Raw genomic sequence first — 16,705 nt, forward strand, 5'->3', positions numbered from 1 at the left:
GAGCAGTATAGTTTGCATTAGGAATTGCTCTTTGCTTGTCTGACTCCAGTAGCTGATTTTTTTTTAAGTTTATTTATTTATTTGAGAGAGACGGAGACAGCGTGAATAGGGGAGGGACAGAGAGAGAGGGAGAGAGAGAACCCCAAGCAACATCCGCGCTGGCAGCTCAGAGCCCGATGCTGGGGCTCGAACTCACAAAACCAAGAGATCATGACCTGAGCCGAAACCAAGAGTCCAACACTCAGCTGACTGAGCCACCCAGGTGCCCCTCTAGCAGCTGATTTTCGATTGGCTTTCATCAGCCTGTGCCAGGTGACTTCTGTTCCCATTGACATTTTTCAGAAGTTGTTGACAGATCTAACAACATTGCCAGTAGAATATGGTCTTCTGAGTCCTTTGTATACTGTGCTGCCATATATATTCTGAAGCCAACGAGTATATGAAAGCTATATTGTATGTGCAAATTTAGATTCTTTTTTTAATGTTTTTATTTATTTCTGATAGAGAGAGAGAGAGAGAGAGAGAAACAGCGTGAGCAGGGAAAGGTCAGAGAGAGAGGGAGATACAGAATCCGAAGCAGGCTCCAGGCTCTGAGCCATCAGCACAGAGCCCGACGTGGGGCTCGAACCCATGAAGCATGAGATCATGACCTGAGCAGAAGTCGGATGCTTAACTGACTGAGCCACCCAGGGGCCCCAGATTCGGACTCACCTGAAAATAATATCCCTAATACCAGGGAGCTCACAGTATAGCTAATGATACTTAAGCTGTAGGGCCTTCAGTTGTATGGGTCCTGTACATAGCCTAGAAGGGACCTTAGCAATTTGCTCTTCATAATTTTGTATTATTTTTCTTAAAAAGGACCTCACCCAATGTGAATTGGTGCAGCCACTTTGGAAAACAGTATGGAGGTTCCTCAAAAAATTAAAAATTGAACTACCATGCGATCCAGCAATTGCCCTTCTGAGTATTTATCTGAAGACAATGAAAACATTAACTTGAAAAGATATATGCACCCCCTTGTTCATTGCAGCGCTATGTACAATAGCCAACACACGGAAGCAACCTAAGGGTTCTCAGTGGATGAATGGAAAAAGAAGATGTGGTGTACACACGTGCGCACACATGCACACACGCACAAACACACACACTGGACTACTACTCAGCCATCAAAAAGAATGAAATGTTGACCTTTGTGACAATATTGGACGGATCTTGAGGGCATTATGCTAAGTGAACTAAGGCAGATAGAGAAAGACAAATACCACATGATCTCACTTATATGTGGAATCTAAACGAACAAGCAAAAAAACAAAAATCAAACTCATAGATACAAAGAATAGATTGATGGTTGCCAGAGGTGGGGGAGGAGGTTGGGGGTGGGCAAAATGGGTGAAGGTGGTCTAAAGGTACACACTTCCGGTTATAAAATAAGTAAGCTCTGGGGGATGTAATGTACACCATGGTGACTACAGTTAGCAATACCGTGTCGCATATTTGAAAGTTGCTAAGGAAGTAGATCTTAAAAGTCCTTATCGCCAGAATTAAACAACTCTGTAACTAAATAGGGCAAGATTTCCTAGATTTACTGTGATGATCGTTTCCGAATATACTCACATATTGAATCACTACATTGTATGCTTGAAACTAATATAATGCTATAGGCCAGTTATGTCTCAATTTTAAAAAGGACCCAACCCCAATTCTATAAACTTCAAACATTACTAATCCTGAATTTCTCCCTGTCATAGAGTGAATAGTTGTTTATTAGACGCCATCCTTAGCACCACGAGAATTAGTGAATACGTGAAACAGTGTCCCAGAGATGATTTCCTGCCTGGTTCATTTTCTTTTTACATTTATTTATTTTTGAGAGGCAGAGAGAAACAGAGCACAAGTGGGGAAGGGGCAGAGAGAGAATGAGACACAGAATCCGAAGCAGGCTCCAGGCTCTGAGCCGTCAGCACAAAGCCCGTTGTGGGGCTCGAACTCACGACCTGTGAGATCATGACCTGAGCCAAAGTTGGATGCCCAGCCGAGTGAGCCACCCAGGGGCCCCTGGTTCACTTTCTTACCCTGGTCGTAGAAAGTACCATGCAGCTGGGTGTTGGTGGTAGGGAAGTGAGGAGGTGGGCATCATATTAAACCAACAGAGCGGCTCTTAGGGAAGATTTTGTCCAGAATGAACCCCGACTTCTCTCTACTTTTGTCAGAACTAGAAGAGGAAGAGGAGGGGGAGGAGGAGGAGGAAGAGGAGGAGGGAAGAAATCCTGCCTAGCTGTCGGCCATCTATGTGATAACCATTTTCTTGTGTAAGATTTAGGAAATGTTTTCAAATATCCTGTCACTAAAACTTTCATCTTGTGGCATCGGTTATTTTGCCCAAATCTTTCTTTGTCACTATTTTGGAATTGTTTTTATACTATACAAATGTTGAAGAGTAGCAATGATGTGGGTTGAGATCTTCTAGATGTCAGATTAAGACTTTTTTTTTTTTACTCCAAGAGTAGAGAAAACCAGAAAATATGATCTCTCATTTACCTCGTGTGAAAGGGGAAGTCGATCTCTTTTGTTAATAAAATCGCAAGGATAAAAACAAACTATAAGAACTTACGCACTCTGATTGGCTCTGTGGATTTGGGGGGGTGTTAATTGAATTATTATTTTTACTTTTATTTATTTATTTAAAGAATATAATTTATTGTGGGGGGGAGGGGGAGATGGACATGAAGGAGGGCACTTTGGGGATGAGCACTGAGTGTTATGTAGAAACTAATTTGACAATAAACTATTTGTAAAAAAAAAAAAAAAAAAAGGATTAGAGGGATAAAGATTGGGAAAAGGAAGCCTTAGATTCCTTGTAAAGTTCTTGTGCGCTTTAAAACTTCACCAGCATTGGGGCACCCGGGTGGCTCAGTTGGTTAAGCGTCGACTCTTGATTTCAGCTCAGGTCATGATCTCACGGTTCGTGGGTTCCAGCCCCATGTCGGGCTCTGCGCTGATGTTACGGAACCTGCTTGGGATTTTCTTTCTCTCTGCCCCTCCCCCGTTCATGTGTGCACATGTGCTCTCCCTCTCTCTCTTTCAAAATAAATAAATAAACTTTTAATTAAAAAAAAAGTAAAAAAAAAAAAATAAAGAATATAATTTATTGTCAAATTGACTTCCATACAACACCCAGTGCTCAGCCCCACAAGTGCCCTCCTCCATGCCCATCACCCGCCTTCCCCTCTCCCACCTCCCATCCCCCCTCGGTTTGTTCTCTGTATTTAAGAGTCTTCTTGGGGCGCCTGGGTGGCTTAGTCGGTTGGGCGTCCGACTTTCGCTTAGGTCATGATCTCGCGGTTCGTGGGTTCGAGCCCCGCGTCGGGCTCTGTGCTGACTGCCAGCTCGGAGCCTGGAGCCTGTTTCAGAGTCTGTAACTCCCTCTCTCTCTGACCCTCCCCTGCTCATGCTGTCTCTCTCTCTCTCTCTCTCCTAGAAAAAAAAAAAAAAGAGTCTTCTTGTGGTTTGCCTCCCTCCCTCTCTGTAACTATTTTTCTGTGGGTTTAGTTTTGTCCTAGCTTGTCCCTTTCCTGAAAAGTATGGAAATAAATATTTAGAAGATGGAAATTCTACTAGAAAAAAATTTTTTTTAGTCCAGAAGCGATTTTTAAAAATAGTTTCCATTGGAACTGCTTTGCTTGTAAAAAAGTTACTGTAATTATTTTTATTTTATGCTGCTAAATCCATTTACTTCTGAGATGTCTTTCTAGATTCTTCCATCCGCCCCACCCTAATATGAGTTAGAAGTCTGTTTCCCCTGCTATTCCTCTTCTGTACTAACTTCCAAATATTTTTTTTTTTTGGCTTACGGTAAGAATTTTAGCGACGACAGTGAATAAGATATGCTAAGAGCAGTCAGAAAAGCGTAGTGTTTGTCACCTGATTAAACACTACTTTTGATGCTTTTTTAAATAGTTTATTTACTTTTGAGACAGAGAGAGACAGAATATGAGCGTGGGAGGGGCAGAGAGAGAGAGAGGGAAACACAGAATCCGAAACAGGCTCCAGGCTCGGAGCTGCCAGCACAGACCCAATGCGGGGCTCGAACCCACGAACCAGGCTGACCTGAGCCAAAGTCGGACGCTGAATCAACTGAGCCACCCAGGTGCCCCGTGATGCTTTTAAAAATAATTAGACTTGGGTCGCCTGGGTGGCTTAGTTGGTTCAGCGTCCGACTTCGGCTCAGGTCATGATCTCACAGTCTGTGGGTTTGAGACCCGCTTCGGGCTCTGTGCTGACAGCTCAGAGCCTGGAGCCTGCTTTGGATTCTGTGTCTCCCTCTCTGCCCCTCCCCTACTCACGCTCTGTCTTATTGTCTCTCAAAAATGAATAAACGCTAAAAATTTTTTTAAAATGTCCCCCATTCAGCCCTGCTTAAATCCCAGATCTGTGTCCAAAATAAATAATTGTTTTTTAAGCCATTAAGTGTCAGGTAATTTGTTACACAGCAATAAATAATGGAAGCCCGCCTCCTTTCCCTTCTCCTTCATTTGTGAAGTGTTTCCTTAGGTGAGTGCAGAGTAAGCAAGCATGTGTCAGGTCAACTCAAGAGTAGGGACTTTTCAGGGCACCTGGGTGGCTCAGTCCGCTAAGCATCTTAACTCTTTGATTTCGGCTCCAATCATGATCTCATTGTTCATGAGTTCGAGCCCCGCGTGGGTCTCTGTGCTGACAGTGCAGAGCCCACTTGAGATTTTCAGTGTCCCTCTCTCTCTATCCCTCCCCCATTTGCTCTCTATCTCTCTCTCAAAATAAATAAATGAACATTAAAAAATGGAAAAAATAGAATAGGGATTTTTTTTTCCAGCTGCTGTTGCTGCAGTCATTAACTTATTCATGCTACGGAGATATACCTCTTCAGGTCTGTCTTCTGAGAAGCCACTATGTCACTTCTGTGGTCTGACACACGGGGAACCCATACTCTCTCTGGAGCCTGTGGCTAGGTACAAAACCACAACCCAACTTTAAACAAAACTTTTTTTTTAATGTTTATTTATTTTTGAGAAAGAAAGAGTGAGAGAGAGTGTGTGAACAGGGGAGGGGCAGATTGAGAGAGGGGGAGAGAGAGAGAGAGAGAGAGAGAGAGAGAGAGAATCGGAAGCAGGCTCCAGGCTCCCAGCTGTCAACACAGAGCCCAACTCAAGGCTCAAACTCACAAACCATGAGATCATGACCTGAGCTGAAGTCGGATGCTTAACCTACTTAGCCACCTTGGCCCCCTGGGATGAGATTTTAAAATTAAAAAAAATAATTTTTAGAGAGAAAGCGGGAGAGGGACAGAGGGAGAGAGACTCTTTTTTTTTTTTTAAGATTTATTTATTTCTGAGAGACAGAGCATGAGCATAAGCAGGGAAGGGGCAGAGAGAGAGAGGGAGACACAGAATCTGAAGCAGGCTCCAGGCTCTGAGCTAGCTGTCGGCACAGAACCTGACGCGGGGCTCGAACCCACGAACCGTGGGTTCAGATCATGAACTGAGCTGAAATTGGACGCTCAACTGATTGAGCCACCCAGGCGCCCCAGAGGGAGAGAGACTCTTAAGCAGGCTCCACGTTCAGCCCAGAGCCCAATGTGGGGCTCAATCCCATGACCCTGAGATCACGACCTGAACTGAAATCAAGAGTTGGATGCTCAACCAACTGAGTCACCCAGGCATCCCAGTGGGATGGAATTTAACAGAAAGGGGACTTTATCTTCCCTTTTGCTTCGGGTCCCTGAAAAGATCACTGTTGGATATAGATTTTTTTTTTTTAGGTTTGAGTTTCTTGTTAATGAATACTGCAAAACTGTGAGAGTTTTAGGGATCGTTTCTCTAAAATTAGTTTTGCTGGGCACCTTGGTGTCTCAGTCAGTTAAGCATCCAACTCCAGCCCAGGTCATGATCTCACAGTGCATAAGTCTGAGCCCCCACCATTGGGATCTGCACTGACAGTAAACAGCCTGCTTGGGATTCTCTCTCTCTCTCTCTCTCTCTCTCTGTCTCTCCCCGCCTTGTACTCTCTCTTTTTCAAAATAAATAAATAAATAAATAAATAAAAACGAAATGAGTTTTGTTGTTTGTTCATTAAGAAGAACAGCATCACTGTGGGACAGAGCTTGCATAGGCATCAGATGGCCTAAATAGATACTTCTTTATTTCAGATCAATCAGAAAGGAACACGTTCAGGGTCAGAGGGAGCACTGGACGGCACAGGCTCTGGGTTTTTCCAGTCCCTGCTCAACCATTCTCATCGTGGCCCCAGATTACTCCCTTCCCCTCTGTGTACCTCTGCTTCCTCCACTGTACTACATGGTGGTCGCAATTTTGACATTCTATGACCATAAAATATCTGGGGGTCTTATCCAAAACACCCTCACACAGACCTTTCATCTCAGTCTGAAGGAGAAGAAGTATGTGCTCGATAAAGACTCTCTTGCCTAAGATCTGGAACTTAAATGTGCAGTAATTTCTAATACTTGAGCACATGAACTTTTCTTCCTGATTGTGCAATAAAAGGCAGGAAGTGAAAAAGGGAACATTCTGAATGCTCAGGTTAAGTCAGAGACCCAGTTAGGATATATATTCTAGATTTAAGTAAGTGTGGAAAAGTAAAAAGACAACCAAATTTGAACCTGATCTACATTTGATATCCTACCAAGATGTCAAAATACCGTGGTCAGAGAATTAAAACAGCCTTTTTCTATTACATAAGCAATACATGTGTATTGTAGTAAATTTGGTCCAAGGGTAACAAATGTTAATATTCAGTGTGTGTCTGTGTATACATGTATTTAATACCTTCAGACAAGCCCTATACCATTTGCTCAGAGCTGTTTACATGGCAATCCTTATGTCCTTCCCTAGGCTATAAATTCCAGAGGAGAACCCCTTTACCATAACATTCTAGCTCTCCCTCATCAAACACACACTTCAGTCACTTTCTTCCATAAGGAATATAGAAAAGGTTATAAATGCTTCCTTCACTAGCATGCATTCATTCATGCATTCATTTGGCAAACGTCTTATTGAGCACCTAGCATGGAGCTGAGCCAGGTCTAGGGAATTCAAAGATACATGCTCTTTGAGATGGCTTTTGGTCTCAGGAAATTCACATTTCTTTGTGTGTGTGTGTGTGTGTGTGTGTGTTTATTTTTGAGAGAGACAAAGTGCAAGCAGGAGAGGGGCAGAAGAGAGAGGGAGACACAGAATCCTTAGTAGGCTCTAGGCCCTGAGCTGTCAGCACAGGGTCCCACGCGGGGCTTGAACTCACAAACGGTGAGATCATGACTTGCGCCGAGGTCGGCGCTCAACCGACTGAGCCGCCCAGGCGCCCCAAGAAATTCACATTTCTAAGAGAGAATACACAAACAATTAATTTACTGCGTCCTCGTGCAACTTTAGAGTGATATGTATAAAGTATTAAGTATTCAGAAAGTATTAAGTATTCAGAAAGCACAGAAGAGAGGGCGAAGGGGGGTGTGGCTGGGGGAAGCTTCCGGAGGGGGCGATGCTGGCCAGAAGGTGTGGCGCGGGGGTGATGAGGGGAAAATTACGAGTTTCAGGGCCCCTTCCTGTGTCAGCCGCAATTCCTGCTCCCTCGCCACTTGCATCATAAAACTGAAGCTTAATGTTCAACTAGGGATCCCTCCCGCGCCTAGAACTTGGAAACTGAGAACCAAGGGCAGAAAGACTGAGGAGCCAGCACTCCCAGCGGCGAGAGCGCCCCAGGGAGTCCTCGCGGGGGCGGGGCCGGGCTGGGGGCGGGGTCGGCCGTGCGTGCGCCCGAGCCGGCAGGGCCCGCCACTGGGGGCCGGCGCAGGAGCCGGGCGCGGATTGGCTGGGTGCGTCCGTCGACCTCTCTTCATAGGCCGCGCAGGGCCGCTCGCGGGGCTTTGATTGGCTCACCGGGCGCCGAGTGGTCATTGGCTGCCATGGGTCGTCTGGGCGACTGAGAGGAAAAAGGGAAGGGGTGTTGGGCCTGGCGGGCTAACCCGGACTGTGGACAGCTGGCGGTTCCGCGGGGCGGTGTCCGGAGAGCTACGGGGCCCGGGAGCGCGGGGTCCACGCCACACCCCCCGGGAGGCGCCCGAACCAGCGGGCCGGCGAGGAGGAGCGGCCGGCGACACCCGCAAGCCGGGACCATGGGCTGCTTCTTCTCGAAGAGGCGGAAGACTGAGAAGGAGTCGGAGCCCGAGGGCGAGGAGGAGCGGCCGAAGCAGTACAGCTGGGACCAGCGCGAGAAGGTAACCGAAGTCCCAAAGTCATTGGTCTCAGCAGTCCCGAGCCGCCCCGCCGGGGTCCCTCGCGGCCCGGGAGGGGCGGAGGGGGGCCGACCCAGTGGCTGCGGCTCGCGCGCGCACGCGTTCTCGGTCTCACGCGAGTAGCTCAAGTCGGGAGGGGGGGAATGACTTTGGGGGGGGAGCGGTCAAATCCAGCGCGGCGGCGGACCGTGAAAGCGCTGCAAGGCGCCCTCGAGCTCATTGTCGGGGTCCCGGGTTGGGGGGGGGGCTTTCCCTCCGGTCCGAAGGTGGACTCTGGGGAAGGAAGGAGAGCCATGAATGCCGCGAATCGCAGATCTGCTCATTTCACCCGCTGCGCGGAGCGGGGTTTTGTCCAGTCGTCGAGTTACACGTGGGACCGAGTCTCCTCTCTTTCGCCGCTCACGTTCGTTCGGGGGCCTGGTCCCTTTGTGTCTGCCCCGCGGGTAAAGCTCTCTAGTGCCTAGTGGTATATTCTACTGCTGAATTGCCTCGGTTACCAAGCGGACTGTTAAGTTTGCTTTCCCTCCTCCCCCTTCCAGTTCCCCGAAAGGAATAATGAAAAGCGGACCAGTCTTGGAATGGGTGTTAAGACTGTAGGGTGAAAATAACCAGGCAGGATTCTAACTATTGTTTTCAATGAATGAAAACGCCCTTCTTTTTACTTCTGTCTATAAGCCAGAAACGAGAAAGCTTTGAAATGTCCACCGGTGTTGCACAAAACACAACTTAGTCATAAATTTCATCATGTTTCCTCTTTCTACATAGTTCTGCATTTGTGCTTAGTAAAATACTTTGATAGACTTCTCAATTATTTTTCTTGTCCAGAAGAAGATTTTTTAATAAGCGTTATGAACTTAACTCCTTGCTTAATGCCACTTAGGTTTGCCCGTGAATACTTGAAAGTTTGGCATTCGTGTTATGATTTCATAGAACTTCCCGCGTGATTTTCAGCCGCCAGAATAATTTCTTCATGTAAACTCCGTTTTCCAGTTGTGAGCCTTCAGAAACTGGAAGCTTTTTGCAGAATTTTGAGCCGTAGCTTTCTCCTGTTTCTCAGATCCTTCTTGGGTTGCATGGTGTATTTATCAATTCTCTTATCGGTACTTGATAGCATAATTTTATTGCCTAGGAGTGGAAAGTACTGTGATATCATACAAGAATATTGCACCTGTCATTTATTTTTTTAAATATTTTATTTATTTTTGAGAGAGAGATAGAGACAGCATGAGCAGGGGAGGATCAGAGAGAGAGGGAGGCACAGAATCTGAAACAGGCTCCAGGCTCTGAGCTGGCAGTCAGCACAGAGCCCGACGCGGGGCTCGAACCTACGAACCGCGAGATCATGACCTGAGCCGAAGTCGGACGCTCAACCGACTGAGCCACCCAGGCGCCCCTGCACCTGTCATTTAAAGTTATTTGGTGGACAGTTTTTAAAAGATTCATCTCCTGAGTCTTACTATCTCTAACAATGTTCTTTAACCTTAAACTGCCATAGAGAAGCTGGTGTATTTGATTTTTATTTAAGCTTTTTGTTCTGAAATCATAGGCTAAAACTAAAGTCCTTTTATTTTTTTATTTAGAGTGGTCTTGATTGCCCTTTTGACTCCTTCATTACTTCATAATAGATTGTCTTACAGTTAACCTTTATTTTATTTTTTTTAAATGTCACTTTTACCTAACTTCATTTTTTTTAAATTTATTTCTAGAGAGAGAGACACAGCGTGAGAAGGGGAGGGTCAGAGAGAGAGGGAGTCACAGACTGAAACAGGCTTCAAGCTCTGAGCCGGCAGCCAGCACAGAGCCCGACGCGGGGCTCGAACCCATGAACCCCGAGATCATGACCTAAGCGAAAGTCGGACGCTCAACTGACTAAGCCACCCAGGCGCCCCATACAGTTAACCTTATTAACATAATGTTCAGGTTCATTAGAATCTCATATGCTAATTATTCTCCTTTCAGATACGTGGACGTGTTCTGTGATTTTTTTTTCTTTTTCTTTTTGGTGAAGTAAATGCATCGAAAAATACAGCAGTGGACCCCCAACACCTAAGCTTTCTGCCCTATAGGAGCATGTAATAAACTTTCTATTGTAGACACTGTTTTGAGCTTACAGGGAACATTTTGGGACAACAGTACTAGGTACTGTATTTGTAGAGGTGTAAGACATATTACCAGATATGTAAAATAAGTTCATGCTTCTGGGCATGTGCATGATAAATGTTAAAATCCTGATCGAGTCACCTAATCAGAATTTTCTAAGAAAATGCGCATTATGTTAGAAAACCAATCCAGTTTTAAAATCTTTTAGGGGGAGCGCCTGGATGACTCAGTCCATTAAGCTTCTGACTCTTGGTTTCAGCTCAGGGCATGATCTCATGGTTTGTGGGTTCGAGCCCCGTATCAGGCTCTGCGCTGATAGCACAGAGCCTGCTTGGGATTCTCTCTGCCCCTTCCCTCCTCGCTCGCTCACACACACACACTCTCTCTCTCTCTCTCTCTCAGAATAAATAAATAAACATTAAAAAATCTGTTGGACTTGGACGCCTGAGTGGCTCAGTTGTTTGACCGTGACCATCCAGCTTCGGCTTAGGTCATGACCTCACCTTCAAGCCCGGTGTCCGGTTCTCTGCTGTCAGGAGGAGCCCACTTCAGATTCCCCTCTCTCTCTGCCCCTGCTCATGCGCTCGCTCTCTCTATCTCTCGCTCTTGCTCGCTCTCTCTCTCGCTCTCTCTCAAAAATAAACATTAACAAAATCTGTTGGGCTTTTAGAGAAAGAGAATTACCAACTTTGAGATAATGGAGGTACATTTCCCAACATTACTTTTTTCTTTTTGAGATTTTTTTTTTCTTTTGGAATTATTAGACGTTCACTCTAGGGAGCCTCATTTATGGTAGCCTCCTAAAATTTACATGATTTTAAAGATTTTTTTTTTCTAGTTCCTTATCTCTCATGAGGCCAGTTCGGGCTAGTGTACAAGTGTTCTGGATTTGTCCAGTGATACTTTTACTGAGTTTAGCATGGTCTCCCTTGCTCCTCGAAGACTTTAGTTGTACCTTATAAGGAACAGGATGCAAATCGTCCCAGAAAACATAAATAAGATATCTTTTTAAAGTTACATCAGACAGGAGTGCCTGGGTGGCTCAGGCGGTTGAGCGCCCGACTTCGGCTCAGGTCATGATCTCCCCACTCGTGGGTTCGAGCCCCGCATCAGGCTCTGTGCTGACAGCTCAGAGCCTGGAGCCTGCTTTGGATTCTGTGTCTCCCTCTCCCCCACTCGTGCTCTGTCTCTGTTTCGCAATAATAAATAAATGTTAAAAAAATTTTTTAAAAAGTTACATCAGACAATTACCATTCAACTTTAGATGTAAAAACAAAATGCATTGCCTGAAAAATTTCCTTGCAACTTGGAAAAGTGATGTTTAAATTTTTCCTTAGGTTGTGTAATAAGAGTATTGTTAAATTGAGAGGCTCCCTCTGGGTTTTGGGTTTTGAGTTGTGTAATTGGGTCAGTCTTCGGGGACTGAAGCTGGGAGAAATTGTCTCAATTAGAATGTTTGGAGACTAGGTGTTGTCATGGCAACCGATATACTGTAATCAACAGTGTATGAAGCTTATTATCTATTGCTGCTAACTTTGAAAAAGTAAAAAAGTTACTGTACAATTACTACATTGGCATGAGAAATATTTTCGGATTGCGAGATCCATTTTTGAAATCATTTGGAAAGAAATGCTTTTACCCTTGTTACCTGTATGCCGCCTCTCAGGCAAATTATTCAATATATTATATAAATAAACACTCAAGCACCAAGGAAGACTCAAAATTCTAAGAATTATCCCTGCTCTCAATGAGCCGGCTGGCTTTATTGAGTTAAAATAGGAAATGATTTAAGTACAAACAAAGAAAAGAGGAGTGGTACAGAAAAGAAGTTTTCATTTTCTGGTTATTCATACCAATACTCTCCCTAGATAATAGAAATGAGGATTAGCCCTCTAAACAATGCTGGCCTAAGTATGAAATTTGTGAATTTGAGGATGGGCAGCACATCTTGTATCCATTACATTTGTCTCATATTCAGTAGAAATAAAACTAAACCAAAACCTCCTACCAGAGTTTCAAGTAACTGCATTTTATTTGGTGTCTGTTTCGTGACTTATGCAATAAAGCAGTCAATTTGTGCATTTCAAGTACCTTGGCTATAAAATGGGACAGTGATAAAGAATTCTTTGCTATTTAACAAGGTAAAGCCCCGGCCTGAGGGTTTAGACAACAGTGGTCACCTCTGAGGATAGATATTGGGGGGGTGGGGAATAGAACCGATCTTATTATAAAGCTGATCATAATTCCTGGGGTTGTTCTCAGCGGAAGAAATGGCTTCGTGAGGAACTGATGTCCATATTAATCCAAAGATTGAGACAGTGGATGGCCACCTACTAGAAAGAAGCGTCTGCATTGGGGAGGAGACTAGGTGCTGTTTTTAGCGTTTTAAGTATGCACAAGTGCATATTCTAGGTATCCATTGCTGTACACCAAAACCACTCTAAAACTTAATGGCTTAGAATAATGGCAAGTACTGACTTTGTTCACGGCTCTGCAGTGTGCGCAGCGCTTAGCAAGGTTGGCTCTGCCCTCTGTGTGGCATCACACGCAGCAGCTTGACTGAAGTCAGAGCATCTGCTTGGAGTATACAGCTTTACTAAAAGCTGGCCGGCAGGTTGGTCTGGCTTTCGGCCAGGAGCTCCGCTGGGGCTGAGGGCCAGGGGCCCCGTCCTGTCTGTCCTGTTGGCTGGGCTTCCTCACAGCATGGGGGCTGCATTCTAAGGGCGAGTGTCCTAAGAGAGGCCGGCAGAGCTGCATGACTTTTTCTTTTCTTTTTTGGTTTTTTGAATCTGTTCTCCCTATTTTTTTTTAATTTGTATTTTCTTTTTTTATATATATATATATATATATTTTTATTTATTTCTAGGAGAGAGAGAGAGAGAGACAGCGTGAGCAGGGGAGGGTCAGAGAGAGAGGGAGTCACAGACTGAAACAGGCTCCAGGCTCTGAGCTGGCAGTCAGCACAGAGCCCGACGCGGGGCTCGAACCCACGAACCGCGAGATCATGACCTAAGCGACAGTCGGACGCTTAACCGACTAAGCCACCCAGGCGCCCCTGTATTTTCTTTTTTTAAAAAAATATGATTTATTGTCAAGTTGGCTAACATACAGTGTATCCTGCTCTTGGTTTCGGGGGTAGATTCCCACAATTCATCGCTTACGTACAACACCCAGCGCTCATCCTAACAGGTGCCCTCCTCCGTGCCCATCACCCACTGTCCCCTCTCCCCCGCATCAACCCTCAGTCTGTTCTCTGTATTTAAGAATCTCTTATGGTTTGCCTCCCTCTCTGTCTGAGACTATTTTTCCCCTTCCTTTCCCCCTGCATGGCTTTTTCTAACTAGCCTCTTAAGTGAGGTAGCATTACTTCTGCCACATTCTGTTGGTCATGGTAGTCACAAATGCCTACCCATGTTCAAGGGGAGGGGACCTCTTGATGGGAGAAGGGTTAAAGAATTTGTCTACATGCTTTCAATCTTTTTTTTTAATGTTTGTTTATTTTTGAGAGAAAGAGAATGCGCCCATGAGCAGGGGAGGGGCAGAAAGAGAGAGAGACAAGATCCAAGTGAGCTCTACCTTCACAGCAGAGAGCTGGATTTGGGGCTCAAACTCATGAACTGGGAGATCGTGACCTGAGCCATGGTCAGATGCTTAACCAATTGAACCACCCAGGCGCCCCTCCATGTTATAAATCTTTTACGTAAAGCTGCTGTTAGTGCTTTTAAGCGATAACTAGCTTTTTGTTTATTCATTTTAAAAATAGTTTTATCACTAATCAGGAAAATGCAAATTAAAATCACAGTGAGATATCACCTTACACCTGTCAGAATGGCTAAAATAAAAAACTCAAGAAACAACAAGTGTTGGCGAGGATGTGGAGAAAGGGAAGCCCTCTTGCACTTTTGGTGGGAATGCAAGCTGGTGTGGAATACAGGATGCAGGTTCCTCAAAAAAATAAAAAATAGAACTACCCTACGACCCGGTAAGCACACTACTGGGTAGTTACCCAAAGTATACGAAAACACTAATTTGAAGAGATGTATGTACCCCTGTGTTTACTGCAGCATTATTTACGAAAGCCAAATTAGAGAAGCAGCCCAAGTGTCCATCAGTAGATAAATAGACAAAGAAGACATGGTGTACCTATATATTAGCATATTATTCAGCCATAAAAAGAATGAAATCTTGCCATTTGCAACAACATGGATGGAGCTAGAAAGTAATCACGCTAAGCGAAATAAGCCAGTCAAAGAAAGATGAATACCGTACGATTTCACCCATATGTGGAGTTTAAGAAACAAAATGAATGAACAAAGGAAGAAAAGAGAGAGAGACCAAACCAAAAAACAGACTCTTAACTATAAAGAACAAACCCATGGTTATCAGAGGGGAGGTGAGTTGGGGGATAGATGAAGTAGGTAAAGGGGAACAGGCGTATACTTACATCTGACTTTGGCTCAGGTCACGCTCATGGTTAGGGAGTTCGAGCCCTGCATCGGGCTTTGTGCTGACCGCTCTGAGCCTGGAGCCTGCTTTGGATTCTGTGTCTCCCTCTCTGCCCCTTCCCTGCCCATGCTCTGTCTCTGTGTCTCTCTCTCAAAAACAAATAAACATTAAACAGAATTTTAAAAAGAGTACACATCTTTATAAGCACTGAGTAATACACAGAAGTGCTGAATCACTATACTGTACACCTGAAATTAATATAACGCTGTATGTTAACTACACTGGAATTAAAATTAAAAAAAAGAAAAAATGTGTTTAGTCCTAAAAAGGACTAGAAATAAATGTCTAAATTTTCTAAAGTTTTTATAATAAGCCCACCTTATTTTGGGGGGGGGAGGGGGAGAGCGAGCGAGCGTGTGTGAGAGAGCACCCGTGGGAGAGGGGCAGAGAGAAAGGGCGAGAGAGAATCCTAAGCAGCTTCCACACGCAGCGTAAGCCCTACATAGGGCTCAATCACAAGACTGTGATTGTGACCTGAGCCAAGATTAAGAATTGGTCGCTTAGCCGACTGAGCCACACAGCTGCCCCAGGCACACCTTATTTTTATAATCATATATATATGCAGTATATATAAATAGGAATATTAATAAAAATGTGATCTCTAGGAAAAATATATAATTAGCGGGTACCTTAAAAGACTACACTCTAGATTTCTACTTAACTATTATTTGATTATAATTCTATTCAAATCTGTGCAAACATAAAACCAGGCATAAATCCCTTATGATTGCACTGTCCTCAATTGATTAAAGAAAAAGAAAAATTTCAAGCACATATAAATATAAAGCTAATAACATTTTAAAAACCTTAATATTAAAATATGGGTTTATTGAGCTAGAATTCATCTACCATACAACTTACTCATTTGAATTGTACAGTTCAATAATTAAAAAAATTTTTTTTTTTATATTTGTTTATTTTTGAGGGACAGAGAGAGACAGAGTACGAGCAGGGGAGGGACAGAGAGAGAGGGAGACCCAGAATCCAGAGCAGGGTCCAGGCTCTGAGCTATCAGCACAAACCCCGACGCGGAGCTCGAACTCACGAACTGCGAGGTCATGACCTGAGCTGAAGTCAGACACTTAACCGACTGCGCCACCCAGGTGCCCCCAGTTCAATAGTTTTAATAACTTCACAGGGTTATGGTACCATCGCTATGATCTAATTTTAGAACACGTTTATCTCCCGCAAAAGATACCCATCCTTGTTAGTAGTAATTCCCACTTCTTCCTCCCCGCCCCCTGCCCTGGGAAACTACATTTTTACTCTATAGATTTGCCTATTTTGCACATTTCATATCAAAAGAATCATGCAGTATTTGGTCTTTTGTTATTGGCTTCTTGCACTTAGCATGTTTTTGAGATTCATCCGTCTTGTAGCAGGTACTGGTACTTTATTCTTTTTTGTTGGTGAATAATATTCCCCAGAATAGATATTTACTTATAAATTTTATTTGTCCAGTTTATCCATTCATCAGCTGATGGACATTTTGGTTGTTTTCACTTTTTGACCATTACACATAATGCTGCCGTGAATATTCATGTACAAGTTTTGATGTGGACATAAATTTTTATTTCTCTTGGGGTCATACCTAGGAGTGGAATTCCTGGGTCATATAGTAACTCTGTGTTTAACTTTTTGAAGATCTGCCAAGCTTTTTAAAAGTGTGTACACCATTTTATACTTCTACCGGGAGTATATGAGGGTTCTAATTTCTTCACTCACATAAAGTTTTGATAAAGAGGAAAAACACAGATGAAAAATGTATGGGACTGGGTTTTTAATTTGCATTCTACACAACAGTATACCTCCTTG

At 44.1% G+C, this 16,705-nt stretch overlaps 1 protein-coding gene across 1 annotated transcript in view; it reads left to right on the forward strand.

The window, feature by feature from the left end:
* Positions 1 to 7,971: 7,971 nt before the first annotated feature.
* RP2 (RP2 activator of ARL3 GTPase) overlaps positions 7,972 to 16,705 on the forward strand; it is a 53,746-nt gene continuing 45,012 nt past the window's right edge. The window contains exon 1 of the mRNA XM_039216793.1: positions 7,972 to 8,266. Coding sequence (XP_039072724.1) covers positions 8,165 to 8,266 — 102 coding nt within the window. The 5' untranslated portion in view covers positions 7,972 to 8,164. The remainder of the gene's footprint in view (positions 8,267 to 16,705) is intronic.

This window comes from Hyaena hyaena, unplaced genomic scaffold, assembly GCF_003009895.1.
Source record: "Hyaena hyaena isolate Hyena2069 unplaced genomic scaffold, ASM300989v1 scaffold_658, whole genome shotgun sequence".
NCBI lineage: Eukaryota > Metazoa > Chordata > Mammalia > Carnivora > Hyaenidae > Hyaena > Hyaena hyaena.